The sequence below is a fragment of the Aplysia californica genome, unplaced genomic scaffold, assembly GCF_000002075.1.
Source record: "Aplysia californica isolate F4 #8 unplaced genomic scaffold, AplCal3.0 scaffold00232, whole genome shotgun sequence".
Classification (NCBI taxonomy): domain Eukaryota; kingdom Metazoa; phylum Mollusca; class Gastropoda; order Aplysiida; family Aplysiidae; genus Aplysia; species Aplysia californica.
This window is the reverse complement of record NW_004797502.1, coordinates 88,093-105,516: the sequence shown is the minus strand read 5'-3', so window position 1 is coordinate 105,516 and position 17,424 is coordinate 88,093. Positions and strand designations below refer to the sequence as shown.

Below are 17,424 nucleotides of genomic sequence, written 5' to 3'. Positions count from 1 at the left end.
ACCAGAACATTGCGATCGATGAGTCTCTTATGCTTTGGAAAGGTCGGCTTTTATTCAAGCAGTACATACCGCTGAAAAGGGCTCGATTCGGAATCAAATCGTTTCTTTTGTGTGACGGCAGTGGTTACACAAACCGTTTTCGCATATATGCAGGAAAGGACGAAAGCACTGAGGCCATTGATGCAATCCTGCCAGACGAATGTGCCACCTTTGGCAGACCTGCCAAAGAATTTGTCTACCTCATGCTCCCTCTGCTGAACAAGGGATATAAACTCTTTGTTGACAACTGGTACACTTCTATGGACCTATTTTCCTTCCTCCACAGCCAACAAACATCAGCTTGTGGCATCATGAGAAAGAACAGGACCGCTCCTCTGCTCAGAGCGCTTCCAGTTGAGAAGGGAGCTACTGAAAGCTGTGCCAGTGGCCACCTTCTTGCTCAGAAATACCATGACAAGAGGTAGGTGTACATGTTGACCACATGCCACGATCCTAAAGGGACCGCAGAGAAGCCACCCTCTGTGTTGTCATATAACCTACACATGGGCTCAGTAGACCGCCATGATCAACTACTCCAACCATACGAGGCCACACGGAAAACCCTCAAGAGGTACAAGAAGTTGTTCGTGCACATGATTCAAATTGAAATGCTGAATGCGCATACCCGGTTCGAAAAAGCAGGGAATAAGCCAAGTTTCCTTGACTTCCAGAAAGATATTGTTGCAGACTGGATCTTTGGGGATGATGGTGCTCCAAGTGTCACCGATGATCATGCGGTCTGACTTTACGACAAGCACTTTGTTGAAGTTCTTCCCCCAACTGAGAAAAAAGATCATCCCCCAAAAAGGTGCTGTGTTTGTACAAAGAAGGGTTTGCAGAAAGACACAAGGTACTACTGCCCAGACTGCCCAAGTAAGCCAGGCCTCTGTCTGAGTGGGTGCTTCAGGAAGTACCACACAGAGAGGTTTTTCTGGCGGAACGAGTGAAGTCCAGTTTCGCTTGTGAATGGAAATAGTTGTGCACATATCTCTGTGAATTATTTTTTCCTGTGGAATTGTGTGTGCATATAAGTGTAGAGTATCATTATAGGTACCGCGGGTAGCGGCCGATCACGGGCATACAGCACACACGAAGTCAAATTTTGATCGTTTTCAATTTGCTGACAAACAAAGCCCATTCACGGGATTGGCATAATTTTTATATCATATTATTCAGCAACCTTTTGTCTCTCTTATGAGTATCAAAACACCCAATTCATGGTCTTAAATCATGTAGTAAATCAAGTTTCTTTTAGGTATGCAGAACCCGTAAAATCCGCGCGCAGAGCCCGATTTTCGCGAAGCGGATTTTACCCTCCTTTACTTTCTTCTCTCTTTCCACGGCAAAACGTCGCACAGTCGAGAATGAAATACCATTGTACGCAGCTAGATCTAGATCTGAATCGGACATGGCAAGTATGTTATGTGTAAGTCCACAGTATAGCCCTACTATTACTACTAACCTACTTATCAAATATCATGCATTAACTTTTTTGTAGGCTAGATCTAGACGTGCACACAACCAGATCTGTCAAAACTTCGTAGAGATTCTTGTATGGTATATCTTCTTCTATTCCTCAAATGCCCTTACTCCCTGGGTCTGGACAGTATTGTATTACTCTTCTCTCTCCCCAAAAGTTTCATGTGTGTAGCTCAGACTAATGAATGATTTTTTTTTCCAGACCAATGGATGTCATCTCTTCGTGCTACGTTGTTAGCAACCGGAAAGGGACGCAGACCATCATTGCCACAAGATCTGCCTCGCAACAATGAGCTGCTTTTGCATATTCACCTCCTGTGTCAAGAAACTGGAGCTACTTGGAAAGATGTAAGTTACTACCTTTGCTTAATAAATCAGGAAGGATTTCCGTAACAAGCGATCACCCCAGCAAACACAATAGACAATAGGCCTACAGAAGAAACCTATCCCTGACCGGGGGGGGGGGGGGGCTCTCGTGGCCTCGAGGTTAAGGTGTTGGCCTCTCATTCAAAAGGTCCCGGGTTCGAATCCGGGTAGCGACCAAAAAATTTTCTTCTCTAAATTTGTCTCCTTTCACCTCATTTCCTGCTCTCTAGCAATGTTCTGTCGTCAGCTTTCGTCTCCTCTTCCTGTTCCCATCCCCTCACCTCCTTTGCCCCTTCCTTTGGGCTCCTGATTCTTTCTGCAGCCTTTCTACTGCTACTCCTTCGCTTCTTCCTACTGCTGTCTTTCAGCCACACCCCTGATCTTTTGGTAGGAAAGATCTACACCTAGCCTTCTCGGACAAGGGCGGAAAAATCTCGGAGGGCCCGTGTGCAAGATGCGCACGTTAAAAGTCCCTTGGTGGTCTAAAATCGATAAGAGTAGGCTTTGGCCGCCACCCGCAAAAAATTCAAAATTTCCTACCAACTGAAAATATTAGGTGTGTCCCCGGCGCTCATACGACCTTATGCAGTTGCGAGCGCCGTAAAACACTTTACAAAAACAAATAACCCTGACCCAGCCCCTACCCTTAACTCTCCCCACGCCAACATGGAAACCTCAAGAAGCTGCCTTCGAACTCCTTGTCTTTCAAGGACACACGGAATGTTGTGGACTTCGTTGTCAATTATGCCGAAGACCACGCAATCATGCTGCTGGGGTGTACTCCACACAACTGGGTGTCGGATGTAAAGCTGCTGCCCACAAACTGTTAAAAAAAAGTGTCTTCGATCAGTATTCTGAAACCCTATCTTCAGTGCCGGAAAGTCGTGTTGTGAGCTACAGAAGCTTTCGGCGGATTTGGGCTGCTTTGCTGCCATTCATAAGAACTATGCCTCCAGCTACTGACCTGTGCTGGGTGTGTCAGCAGGATGCTGCGAAACTTACTCGTGTGCGGAACGAGTCTGTGGAGACAAAGACTGCTGTTATAAAGGACATAGAACAGCATCTCTTCATCGTCACTTCTGAGCGGTCATATTTCCGCTTTGTCTGTGATACCGCTAAACAGGCTCTACCTGAGCATATAGCAGATTTCGGCGTTAATCCCCCATGCTCCTATGACGGTGTTGTTCATTACAGTTTCGATTTTGCGCAGCAAGTGCAGTATCCGTCCAACCCACTTCAGCCAGGGCCCATTTACTTCAAGACCCCCAGGAAGTGTGGGCTTTTCGGGATCCACTGTGAAGCTCTGTCCAAACAAATCAACTACTTGATAGACGAAGCGTGTTCGCCCGGCAAAGGTGCTGACTGTGTGATTTCCCTGCTTCACCACTTCCTTAGCAACTATGGACTTGGTGAACAGGATCTCCACATTCATGCTGACAATTGTTCGGGACAAAACAAAAACAGCGCTATGATGAACTACCTACTGTGGCGTGTCATGACTGGCCGTCACCGTAGCATTAAAATGAGTTTCTTGATAACTGGCCACACCAAGTTTAGCCCGGACTGGTGCTTTGGTCTTTTTAAGAAGCGGCTGCGGAGGACTAAAGTTGACTCCATGCAATGTATTGCCGCTGTGGTGGAGAGCAGCTCAACTTCCAACTTAGCGCATGTTATTGGGCCTGACCCCAACACAGCCTCTGTCTCCTTTTTTAAGTGGACTGAGTTTCTCGGTCAGTACTTTCGAAAAGTAAAAGACATTAAGGCTAATCAGCATTTTCATTTTTCACAGGACGGACTTGTAGTGAAGAAGTTTTCTAGCTCCCCTGAAGTGACTCTAAATATTGTGAAGGCGCGAGTGCCACTAGAGGGCATGCCCAGTGTTATTTCTTTGCCTGGGCTGGACAACAAGAGGCAGAACTATTTGTATCAGGAGATAAGGCCTTTCGTGCAAGAGGAGTTCAAGGACATAGTGTGCCCCAAGCCAGTTGTCGCTACACCAGACAATCCCCCAGCTACCGTCCCGGAGGAGCCCAACACCCCCCCTGCCATTGTACGCCCGAAAAAACAACCGGCAAAGAAGAGGAGAAAGCAGTGATTCTTCTCTAGCCCTGGAATTTATTTGGGAAGTGGATGTACGCGCTGTCAACTGTAAGTGCTGGTTACAGTATAGGTTTATAATGAAAATCCGATGCTTCACATATATGAGCCTTTTTCTTTTCACTCTTCATCACACTTGCTGACTCATATTATTTTCCACAATGATCACACAAAGATTTAAACTATTTAAGCTTCTTATGCTGAAAAGAAGCTTTAATTTGATACCAAAATGATTGCTCTAGGTGAATTAGGAGGGAAGTTATAGCTGTTTATATTTTATGAAGTTCACTTTTGTCCACTGGTTTTTACATGGTTTTGATTGCATAACGTTATTTCGACTGCACGTCTCTACAAAGTCAACTATCTTCTTTTTTTCCTTTTTGCTGGTTAGTCATCTGTTTTTTGGGCCTGGGAGCAGGGTATTTGCACATTACAAATAATGCATCTCATCAGTTATGCACAATAGTTCATGATAAAAAAAGGCTTAACTTCAAATGCGTTTTTCTAAAATTCTCAAGTCGCACGGTTCCTTACATCAAAATGCCATAACTCCGTTATAAATTGAGATATTTGAAAAATTTAAACAGTGCCATGTAGAGAAATGAAAGGGCTGTCAAGTGGCACCATCAGTTAAAAAACATAAAAAATTACATTGTGCCTGGTTTTCCCAGGCCATCACACACTTGTCACAGCGTTAGGCTTGATGCATCTGCATTTCACGAGACCCTACTGGAAACTGGTCCAGAGCCACACCAGCTTTGCTTCATTCCCTCGCTTTGTCCGAGAACTGCATGCGGCATTCTCAGATTTGGCACATAATGCACTCCCAGTGTTTGAGCAGACTTTTTCTACCACTTTGTCAGTATCCTTTCCAGTACCAAATGAAGCTGCCCTTCGTGATTGTCTGTATGGCTTCCTCAGCGATGTCCCCGAAAGGAGAGAACTTTTCGTGACCTCATTTCAGACTCTTATGTTGAGTTCAGAGAAGGTGCAGCTGTGGAATGAGCCATTTCGCTTCACAAGACCTGGGCTGCAGTCTACTACAACGACAGGTTCTACATTGGCCAAGTAGTTAATGTTTGCAGCGACACTTCCGCCGAGATGAAATTTTTGGAACAGACTAAAGCAAACCAGGAATATTTCCGCTGGCCTAGAGCAGATAACATCGCACTAGTTGACGCCAAGTTTGTCTTCGCCTGGGACTTAGACCTCAGCCCTGTGAGACGTAATTGCCGCCTCTGGAAAGTCAGTTGCCTTCCTGAACTGAACGAGTCCTACCTCAGGATTCAGAATGCCTGCCTCTGAGGTAAGAGGATTCTAATTAATCTAATGCTACTATATTGTTCTATTAACCCTGTTGTGAGATTGTCACTAATACAGTTCTTTTGCCATTTGTTTATTTTGTGTGGTGTTCTGTTGTGGTTGTGCTATTTACAATTCCAGAAATACTGAGGAAATAATCCTTTACACCAGACAAGTCTCTTGTCGCTTTGACAAGGGCTTGACTTGGTATTTATACTATTAAAAGTAAACAATCTAAAGTTAATAGTGAATTGAGCATATAGAGCTCTTCGAGCTGAAAACAGGGATGTCTTTGGTTTTCTGATGGCTTTGAAAATGAAATTTTTACGAATTTTCAAAGTTTTTCTCAAACTTATTTTTGTTGCGCAATATACATTCATTTGATGGTTTTCTTTGTATCTTGTTGTATAAAGAACAGTGTAAAAAGAATATAGCCTTTTAGTACTTTAAAAGACGAATACAGTGATATAAGTATCATCTTTCTATCTCAACTGGTTGCGGAAAAATGATTCTGGGAACATTCAATATCTTGCCCTTATTTTTTCAGACTTTTCTTCCAAATGGCCAAAAAGGCCTTCAAGCAATTTTCGGAAGACCATAAATCCTACAATTATTGCTTGAGAGGTTTGAACAAAATTGGAGCTTGTCTCTGAGAACATGCTAGTAGACTAATATATTTGGTTTACTTGTCGTACCCTTTTTTTTTTCTTGAGACTCTATGTCAAAGTTGGACAATCAGCTGGATTGTGCCATTTTTCCACAGCGAAAAACAGTTTTTTGTCATTTTCATTATCTTTGTTAAATAAAGAGATACAACTTAACAATTATAGATTTGGGGTATCATTGTGCTGGACTTTGAGTTCTGTGCATTTCATGAATATGAAACGCCAACTTTGAAAGATACAACTCTCCAAAGAAAGGGCCCCGAGCACTTCTCCGGAAAGCGCGGAAAAAAACTAAGTCAAACGAAACTTTGAATGCTCGTAAAATAATTATTAAGATACACAAAAACCAAAGACATCTTTGTTTTCAGCTCCAAAAGCTCTATCCAATCAAAGCTATTGCTTAGAAATATATACTTAGTAATACTTTTCACTTAATTCAAGAGCACCCAACGACCTATAAGGGATGTCACCTATTTCTTGCGGTTTCTGGAAATTTTTCCAGCATATGGGGTCAAAGTGGGCAAAAGTGAAGGGGTTAAACTGGAAAGAATTCTGAATTATTTGCAAGATGAAAGAATAATGGCTTTCATTGCAGCACTGTCCTTCTTCCATGAGTTCTTTACTGAGCCATATTGGAAATTGATGAACATTTCCAAACCATATGGACAATTTCCACGACATGTTAAACGCATGGAGAAGAGGTTAAAATTCTGGCTTTCTGATTTGTTTGCACAAAAGAAGATCATATAGAAGGTAGAAGAATATTTTCTTCCTGCTCCTTGAACTAAGCCATGTCAACACAAGCATCTTGATCTTCCTCACTTAGATTCAACAAAACACATACAAGCACCAGGCTTAGCAACCAGAGTGTTAAATACTAGGAATATATATACATGTATAAGAACAAATTTGAGACCTGAAAATGGGTTTACTTTGTGCCTGTCTGCTATGTGTGTGCTGGACTGTAGGAAATAAATGTCTTCATCCCCAGCAATTGTGTACATTAATGCGGCAGGAACCTGACACAACATCAGCACCACAAGTAAGTCACCCATGATATAAGAGGCACCTCAAACTGTATTCATAGTGAATCTCAGAGCGTTATTTTTGTAAGAACAAAAACAAAGTCAAAGACAAAAGAGATAGACGCATTCTTTACCAATGTTTTAGAAGTTTCCTAGCAATAAATGTGGGCACAAGTCTTGATGTTAATTAGACTTTAAGACCTGTCAGACCGAAGTTCTAAATCTTGGGGGCAAAAAAAATAAATATAAAGGGACCTTAAAGTAGTTCACAGCTGCAGAAAAATCACAGATCAAAATGGAAAGTTCACTCATCCGGATTGTAAAAATCTTGTTTCCAGATAAATTCCTCTCTGTAAGTATTTCCAATGCTGCAGCTGTCGGCACACGTGTAGACACACAGGGTTCCCCAGTCAACGCTCGCTTCCAGGCGGTCCAGGTCCAGGTGGTTCAGGAGCTGTGGCATAATCTGTGAAAGAGACATAATAATGTTTATTGAATATCACAATTTTCATAATAATGTTTATTGAATATCATAATGTTCTCATGTTTTCCAGATTTCTACAACGGAGTTCGCTTTTTACAACCAAAATCTTTGGGACCACCTGACTTTCTTTGATATAGTCAGGTTTTCGGTTTAGAGAGGTTGCTCGAACAGAAGAGAAAAAATAATTGGGGATATAATTTTTTGTTGGCGTACCATTGTTTACGCAATAACCGCGTTTAGTTTAAGGAGACTCCACGGTAGTTATAAGTTATAGTTGTGGCAAAGACGCCCGTTACTTGTTTTGTATCCACATGAACTCTGAACTAAAAATCTAATCATTGAGACATTTTCACTTGGAAATCATAAGAATGACATCTGAAAGAATAAGTTTTCTCAAGTTTTCTTTAAAAAATTACCAAAAATGACTGAGGCTCATAATGACCCATAATGCAAAAGTGTAAGAATTTTTTAACACCTTGTAAAACTAATGTGGAGCTTTCAATTTTTTTCTGAGGGAAAAATGACTACAAGTAATGGCTTTATGCACAGAAGGTGTTAAACTAGCTGCATGTGGCGTAGTGATGTAGACTATAACGGGGTATGATGGTCTTTCTTCAGGGATGGGGTGGGCCATTGTAGCCGAATTGCAAATTAATTTTTAAAAATCAGAATCAATCATATTTTCGTCTAATTGAAAAAAAAAAATCCATTCAAATAAATTATGAATGATGCACAGCCCTGACATCAACACAACAAGAAGTACTCATATAACAGTCATCATTTGGAGCTGAAAAAGAGCACGAGAGGGAGAGAACAGAAGTAGAACCTATTAGACGCACCCTCTAGAAACTACAAAAGACACCCTCCAACCACACATCCCTTGAACACTTTAAATCATTCAAAAGGCAAGATTTCATCACAGAAGAAAAAAACAAACTGAGACAAATTATGCTCTGGGTTACCCAACCTATTTGCTCTAAAACAATTACAAGAGCCCAGGCTACATGAATGGTACAGTATATATATATAATATATACATATATACGAGGGGGAGAGATGCAAAACACAATAACCGACATTCAGGAATAAAATTGAGATATTTTGCTTATAAATGCCCATTGTTAGCGGCTATCAGTTGCACTATGTGTTTTCGGCCAAAACCCAACAAATACTTCATAAAAGCCACAAAAAATCTTTTTACGCATATATTCGTGCGTATGGCGGCAGCATTAAAAAAAGCTGATTTTCTCAAAAGTGCTATAATGGATGGAGCGGGGGTTTTGAATCTTAGCCCCTCATATATACAGTTGAATCTGCTGTAACAGCCAATTGCCCAGGACCATCACCTCCGTATAGACAACCACTTCCTACTTTCCCCCATTGCATTTTCTTTAATAATATAATAACACTGTGTCCAAGATGTCTAGTCTACATAAGACAACCACTTTCCTCCTTGAAAACAGGTTTCATTTTTGACAATTTTGAGTATACATATTGTGATGCGCTTTACACTATAATTATTACCCCAGCAGACCATAGAACAATCCGAAACATTCCCAGCTTTCCGGGAAGCATACAGTGCAAGCAGCTGATTAAGCACTCAAACACTAACAAACTGACAAAATCTTTCGCTGTCTATAGCCGGGTACCCATCCCACCTGGGTGAAGTGAGGAAAATTCGTGTAAAGTGCCTTTCTCAAGGACACAATGTCGGGACCCTGACGGGATTCGAACCCACGACCTTACGGTTGCGAGTCCGAGAGCCTAACCACTAGGCCACCGACGCCACATATATATTACACATATCACAATATGTGGGTGTGTGAGTGTGCACATGTGTGTGTGTATGGTTGTAGATGTGGGTATGGGTGCGAGTATTATGATGTCCATCAAAAATTTCACGAACAATAATCCTCACCTGAAACTCAAAAACTCTTGATGCCCCACACAACGGACAGTTGGGAATATCCTCTGCAGCCGGCCTCTGGTAGAGAGATACCCACAAAGGTTCATCTGTCCGACAATAGCGTAATACCTGTTGGAATAGAGAACTTTACATTATTCTTGTTTGAACACAGGGAAGCACATCCGGCCAGCGATCTTTTAGTTTTAGTAGGAGTTTTGTGGCACTTGCAACACAAATAGGTCACAGAAGTGCTGAAGAGTCTAGAAATGTTACTGGACCAGATAACAACATGCAAACAAAAGTGACAAAAGGACAGCATGTTTGATAGGGAAGAAATTTTAGAAGGGGCAAATCATACTACAGCACTTGCCAACCTACCACTGGAAAATGCAAGAAACATACAAATAACTAAGAGGAAAAAAGAAATATGAACTATCACATCACCCACCTGTTCAAGCTTTCCAGTAAGTTGCTCTGGATCCACCCATGCTTTGTTTATCTTCACCTTTACCAGTGAGAAAAAGATGCTCAAGGCCCAATAAAATAATCAATACACCTGTATTTTAATCATCATCAGAACTCTGATATGGCACACTAATTTGAACTGTGACAAACTGATACAGTCGAACCTGCATTAAATACCAGCTGTCCACGGTAATCACCAGTACAAACGACCACTTCCCAATTTCCCTCTTTTCAAATCTAATTTTATGATGACACCCTCATAATATAGCCTTTGACTTGTATAAATTATAGTAAAAGTAAAAGCAACCACTAATGGAAATAATCAATCATTATTAAACTTCTAAGCTAAAAAATTCTACCTGACTTGGCTCAGTCCTCACTCTCTCTTTGAATTTCAGGTAGGCTTTATCCTCCTCTGTTTCCCCTTTTGCTGTTTTCTCCAGCTCCTCCAGCTGGTATACTTCATTAGAGCTTTGAAACTTTTGAGACTCCATTAGCCTCTCATACTCTCGGAGACATTCCTCTTCACTTTTACTGTTGTTGTTGTTGCTTTCTGCGGGCAAAACTTCGTCTTCTGTGACCAGCTCAAACTCTTTGAAAAGTTCTGACTCATATGCTTGGGAACCACTGCCTGTTGAAGAGGAAAACATTTGTATGATGGGAAAATTGGTCTAAAAATTGAAACTTTTGGGGAATATTTGAAGAATTGTAAGTGTTAAAAAAATACATAAAGACATTAAAAACACAAGACAGCATCAAAACTTAACTTTGCAGATATACGTCTGGGGAACAAAATCGTAATACCAAACGAACACTGCAAATTGACTTCATTTGACCAAGTCAAGGCCAGCCAGACTTTTCTCCAAGGATGGGAAAATGCTATTATTTTGGCACAATTCAACTAAATTAGACTAAATTCGAATGTGACCTTCGTGTGATTTTTCATGGTTGTGAATTGAATAGAAGTTTATATTGTGCTAAAATAGTAGCTTTTGCCCTTCCATGGAGTAAAAATCTGGCTGGCACGACTCTTGTCAGCTGAATTCGATAAGTAGTATGCACTAGGTATTAACACACACAGTTCGATAGAATATGTGCAGCAAAGACAGATGTCTTAACATCATTATTTTGCATGTTGATTTGTTTATGTGATAGACACGGGTGTGCAGTTTACAATACTTTTTTAATTTTGAAAACCAGTTCATACACACAGTCAAACATGGGTAACTCAAATTCGTCTAGGACTGGAAATAGTGTTCAATATTTCCGTAATTTGTCATGTCTGTGAAAGCCCCAAACATACAAAGAAATAGAGAGAAAATCAAGGGAGGTAATAAAAAAGAACATGGAAACAATTAACGCGGTTAGCTCCCTTCGATGGACGTGCTGACAGTCCAAGTGTGAAAGCGAGAAGATGAATGAAAAAGGAAAGCACAAAAATCTCACTTGTGCACAGCCGACTCCTACGTCATTCCTTTCCTCTCATTTCATTGGCTTACAGAAAGTTACACCTCTTGCCATCCGCACCGTGCACGTCCCACAGCATGATTGCATGTGTGGCTAACCAGTCATGTGGTGCGGTCAGTACCACTTTCCCATCCCCCTTCCTCCAGCTTCTCGTGATGAGACAAGGACCATATTTTGGCTGTGACAAACAAAGAAACACCTACCCGCGGCCAGAAAGGCTTAAATGTGTATTTTCAGGTGAAAATGTGTATTCCCCACGACCGACCAACCAGTAGGCTAAAACAGCACCTGGACATGGATGGCTGGTGCCTCTATAAATAAATCATTGATGGTCGACCAACCAGTAATAGTAAAATGTTCAGGGTGTCCAGCAATATTTCCTGAAAAAAAATTACTAGCTCACCAGCTCGGAAAAGGGAGCACACACACGTACAATATACATACATACCCAGTCAACAACATGTCAGTGTTCAATGTTGTACTGGGGTCTTGTTTGACTTAATTATTTCAGTCTATTATATAATATTTTCCTCTCATTATTATTATAATATAAAAAATAAATCCTGCTTTGAGGGTTCGGAAGGGCCTAGAACAAGAATTTCGACTATCAAGAACCAGTCTGGGTGTCATGATTCATATTATGAACTGACAGACTCAAATTATTGCTCAAACTCAGAGAAAGGCAATAACTCGAATGGCTCAAGTAGACCCATGCACTGGCACTGAAAATCTGCCAATCTTGAACAGAAAGCTACAACATACACTGTAGGTATAATTTACTATCACCAATCCACTGTAGGTATAATTTACTATCACCAATCCAATGAAACGCGAACACTTTATTTCAATAACACACATCCAATGAAACGCGAACACTTTATTTCAATAACACAGACTTGCAAAGTATGAGGGGTCCCGATTCCGCACATGGCCTGCACCAACGTGCGCTTTGCAGAAAGCTCTTATCAAAATTCTGAAAAGTGCTTCCAAGTTTTTGTCCTCTGGTGTTGCCTTAAACCCCCGATAGTATCTTAAACCCAAAAAAAATCAATTATCTCATCCCCTATTCCGTAGTCATATACTTCGCAAGGCCGTTACTCCCACAAAGACGGTCTTTGCTCACACGATGCCGCATTTATTTGTGATGCGAATGCGCACAGGTTCAGTGACCGGTCACGATGGCGAGCCAGACAATCTAAAAATCGGACGACGCTTGTATTTTCTTTTCTGTTTTTTTCTCCAAAAGTGACAGCACAGCGACGAGTCAGAGTATTTATTACATTTTATTTGAACGGCGACATTGTGTTTATACTGCACAACCTGCATGCCACAAATGTTGCGTTATCAGACAACTGCTGGCAAACTTCTCGGTGGTAACGAAAGCGAAAGTAGATCTTGATTTTCCCGATCGAGCCTCGGTGTCACATACGCTTCCGCCTGCCGCCATAGCTGCCTTTTCGCGTGAAAGTGAAACGTACTCTCCAGGCGGGGAAAAGATGAACGAATATAATATCACGATCGCGACCGGCAATACTGACCACATCGGACTTGGTTTTCAAATATTCCAGTTCTGTGATACTGATAATATTTAGACAAAAGATGGGACCTGAGATAATTAAGTTTACTCGCCCAAGCTGAATCTCGTAGTTTTTCGCATTCCAGGATGCGTATTTTTTCATGAAAAGTCGTATTCGTGTATTTTCGGCCAAAAATCGTACTAAACTACGTAAAATCGTACTGGTTGGCATCTCTGATCTAATCTTTAATCAAATCCTCCAACGGCAACACACAGCGACTATTGGGATCATCAGCTTTACTAGAAGGAATACCCGGGGTGAGAATAAAAATACGATCTACCACCTCTCACCCCGAGTGAGACTTGCCAGCGTAGGCTATTCTCACCCGGTGTGAAACAAGACCTGTTTTTTCTCATTTTGGAGTACTGTCTATCGGTGTGGATGATCAAATTGATAAAAGCCAAGAAAAATTACGTTATAAAATAGCACAAAAGTAAGCTAATTTGATCGTCTTCAAAGATGCTATGGCTATTTCACTTTTCGAATCGAGCCGAACTACGCGGGTCGCCATTTTGTTTTGCCCGGAAGTTCTCGCAAGATCTACTCCTCCCCTCTGTCTCTTTCTGAACACCGTCTATCGGTGTGGACGATCAAATTGACCAAAACAAAGTTTAAAAATTATGTTAAAAAACAAAACTAGAAATTTAAATTTATTTGGTTGTCTACAAAGATGCTACGGCTATTTAACTTTCCGAATCGAGCCGAACTACGCGGGTCGCCATTTTGTTTTGCCCGAAAGTTCTCGCGCTACTCCTCTCTCTCTCTTTCCACTGCCCACAGACAAAATTGCACACTTTTAGGGTGCGCGTTCACCGTTATAGCCTAGATCTAGGCCAACAAATTTTGCGTTCACCCTAAACCACAGAATTCTACACTGTGATTTACAGAAAAATTGTAGAATTCTGTGCCGTGAACAAACGTTCCATTACAACTGTAGCCTACTAAAAGCGTACAATTTTGTCTGTGGGCAGTGGAGATAGAGAAAGAGAGAGAGAGAGAGTAGTAGTGCGAGAACTTCCGGTCAAAACAAAATGGCGACCCGCGTAGTTCGGCTCGATTCGAAAAGTCAATAGCCGTAGCATCTTTGTAGACAACCAAATTAATTTACTTTTGTGTTTTAACATCATTTTTTAACTTTGTTTTGGTCAATTTGATCGTCCACACCGATAGACAGTATTCAGAAAGAGAGAGAGAGGGAGGAGGAGTAGATCTTGCGAGAACTTCCGGGCAAAACAAAATGGCGACCCACGTAGTTCGGCTCGATTCAAATAGTGAAATAGCCATAGCATCTTTGAAGACGATCAGATTAGCTTACTTTTGTGCTATAACGTAATTTTTTCTTGGCTTTTATCAATGTATACAGACCCGGTAACCGGGAACAAAGTCACAAAGTATACAGACCCGGTAGGGGAACTCTTTTGTGATTTCAGAGAGTTTCTGCGCCCTCTTGGCTCAGGGTAGACCTAGGTTCTTCTACACTTCTAGATCTGTGGCCTAGGTCTAGATCTAGATCTAGGCAGACAGACATAAATCTTTAATCTAGTTTCGCGGCTAGCCTAGATCTAGATCTAAATGAAGATTGCGGATGTCTTTTCGATGAAAAAATCGTTTTTCCTCCGTTTTGGAGTTGGAGGAATCGCAAGTCGCAATTTGAAGAAAAGAACAATGTCATCATTTCAATCGAGCAGTCACCCTCTCTATTTCTCTCTCTCTCGATCTCTCTCTCTCTGTATCGATCGCCTTCTCTTTTTCTTTGTTTGTATCTGTCTTCCTTTGTCCCCACCTATTTCACACTCTATCTTTCACTTTCTCTCGTTCCCTCCTGCCAACTGGGGCATGTTATTACATTTTGCTAGCACCCTCTCTCTCTCTCTCACACACACACACACTAGATTTCTACCGGGTCTGAGCGCTGAAACTTCCCGAAAACACAAAAGAGTTCCCCTACCGGGTCTGTATACTTCGTGACTTTGTTCCCGGTTACCGGGTCTGTATATACTTCGTTTATCATTGATCATCCACACCAATAGAAGACAGTATTCCAAAATGAGGAAAAGCAGGTCTTGTTTCGCACCGGGTGAGAATAGCCTCGTTGGCAAGTCTCACCCGGGGTGAGAGGTAGATCGTTTTTCTATTCTCACCCCGGATGAGAATAGCCACTTCCTTTAGGCTAACACTAACAGTAGTAATAGATCTACTAGAACGTTTGTTCACAGCACAGAATTCTATAATTCTGTTATCACAGTGTAGAATTCTGTGGTTCAGGGTGAACGCTTCACTGGTTGGCCTAGGCTATAACGGTGAACGCCCACCGGGTGAGAATAGCCAAAAGACTCGCCTGCGCCCGGGGTGAGAATAGAAGTGGCCTTGCTAGAATGTAGTTTTAACATGAGTTAAAATGTGAAGCAATTTTGGGGCAAAATAGCCAAGCTAAAATTAAAGACGTACCAGTTTTTTTCTTGTTCTCTTTGCAACATTCTTTTTTATGTCCTGTTTTCCAGTCAATGACTTGGTGACTTTTGCTGCAATAGCTGGCCTTCTTGCATTGAGAACATTTCTTGGGTCCCTTCACACCACACACTTTACACAGAGGGTGAAACTTCCCTGCATGGGGATACTGTTCTGAATCGAAATCCTCAGGAATTTCTTCTGAGGGCGGCTCTTTGCTGTAAAAGTCATTGAGAAGTGGCAACTGAGACCTGATCACTTTGAAACTCTTCGTAACACTCTTTGATGAGCAAGGAGGATTTGGGCATATGAAAACGAACAAAGTCCGATGAAATGTGTCATCTCTCGACTGGAGTGGTGCGTAGACCTGCATAAGAAATCGTGTGACTCCATTACATTCTGAGCACTGTAGACTAGAAGGGTCCGGTAACTGATCCAGAGATAGCCATGCTGGTCTACCACCAACTTTGCTCGGAAAAAAGTGACTCTTCAACAGTTGAGAGTCTATCTCTTCCAAAAAGCCCAACTTAACTGTCTTCTCCGAGACGGGAGCCGCCATCTTGTTGTAAACAGAACAACATGTGCAGATGCTGGGCTGGTCCAAAGATAGTACAAGACAAGATGGGCCACTTCTCTCTTTGAGCCAATTAAAAAAGTGTCCTCAAAATTTGGTGGCGCCCTCTTCGCAAAAGCGCACTTTTTGCGAACAGAGTTACCCTACTTGAGTTTTAAAAAATCGAAGTGAAACTAGCAAGTTTTGGGATAAATTTCGGAAGAACGCTTTTTAAAAATGGTTACGCTGACAAAAAACCTCTTCCGGAGGAAAAGGAGATGGTTTTCTTCATTTAATTTGACTTTAGAATGAAGGGCGAGAGGTCATTAAAAAAAAAAAACAACTAAAACTCCGCACTGAACGTACCCGAACTGCTGATGAACAGCAGTCGATCTGCGCACGCAAGGAGGTGCTATTCCTATTCTTCTTCTGGAAAAACGAAAGAGAGCTTCAAAACAGACTGCAGCGCCATCTGAAGCAAAGAGCATACTTCCTGCGGACACTTTTTAGGCTGAGTGACCCATCTTGTCTTGTACTATCTTTGGCTGGTCAGTGTTGCCATCCAGATTTTTAAGAGACTACTAAATTCGGAAAAAAAATTCCACTAAATGGGGACGAAAAAAAAACTAAAAATGTTTTAGACTGTTCTTCCTTATATTACATATTATTTATTCCTTCTTTTTTTTTTTTACTGTAATAGCTGGTTCTTTATTTCTGACCTGTCAAACATATTCATAATATATAGGCCTATTGAACATCTATGATTCTTGATAATCTTTAGACAGGCCAGATTTTAGGCTGTTCTTGGACTATAGTTGAATATATAGCAATTGACTATTGTCATCATTTTCGCATTTATTTATTTATTTTTGGTTTATAACGTTTAACAAAATATTGACAAAATTATTTAATCGATTTTATATGATTGTTGTAAGTAAAACAAATCAAAACAAAAACCACTAAATGTGCTGCAAAAAAAACTAAAAAACTAAATCGACCCAAAAAAAACACTAACTCAAAATGGCTAAAAATGATTTATCTTATGAGCATGACGATTAGTACAGGAACCTCAAAATAATGTGCGTACTATTATGAACAAAGGCTGGGGGATGAGGATGAAAGACGAAGCCGTTGATGAAGGGTTGGGAATGGTGGGGTTGGTTTTTTGTTGTTTTTTTTTTTGGGGGGGGGGGCTTGAGATAGGGGATGTTTTGATTAAGGTGTCGGTATAATTCAGGTAGGCCTACACACAATGAATGACGATCAGAGCATATTTGGCTTTTTTATAACTTTTTGAAAACGTTGCGTTATTGTATTATATACTTATTATTATATTATTATAATGTGTGTGTGTGTGTGTGTGTGTGTGTGTGTGTGTGTGTGTGTGTGTGTGTGTGTGTGTGTGTGTGTGTGTGTGTGTGTGTGTGTGTGTGTGTGAAAGGGTAAATTATACTTCGACGGTTTGGATCAAGAAACCTGTGCCACTGCCACATTTTTCAAAAAATAGTATAGAATGTGAAGCGCATAGAGTCACAGAGTATAGAGCTTGCT

General features: G+C 41.2%; 1 protein-coding gene across 1 annotated transcript; it reads right to left on the bottom strand.

Moving 5' to 3' along the window:
- Positions 1-4,363: 4,363 nt before the first annotated feature.
- LOC101847590 (programmed cell death protein 2) lies at positions 4,364-16,603 on the bottom strand. The gene is made up of 5 exons (XM_005100005.3): positions 16,593-16,603; positions 15,321-15,910; positions 10,188-10,459; positions 9,376-9,492; positions 4,364-7,439 (listed from the first exon to the last, which is right to left on the bottom strand). Exons 1-5 carry the CDS (start codon positions 16,601-16,603, stop codon positions 7,278-7,280), a joined length of 1,152 nt encoding a protein of 383 aa, XP_005100062.2. The 3' UTR covers positions 4,364-7,277.
- Positions 16,604-17,424: the final 821 nt, after the last annotated feature.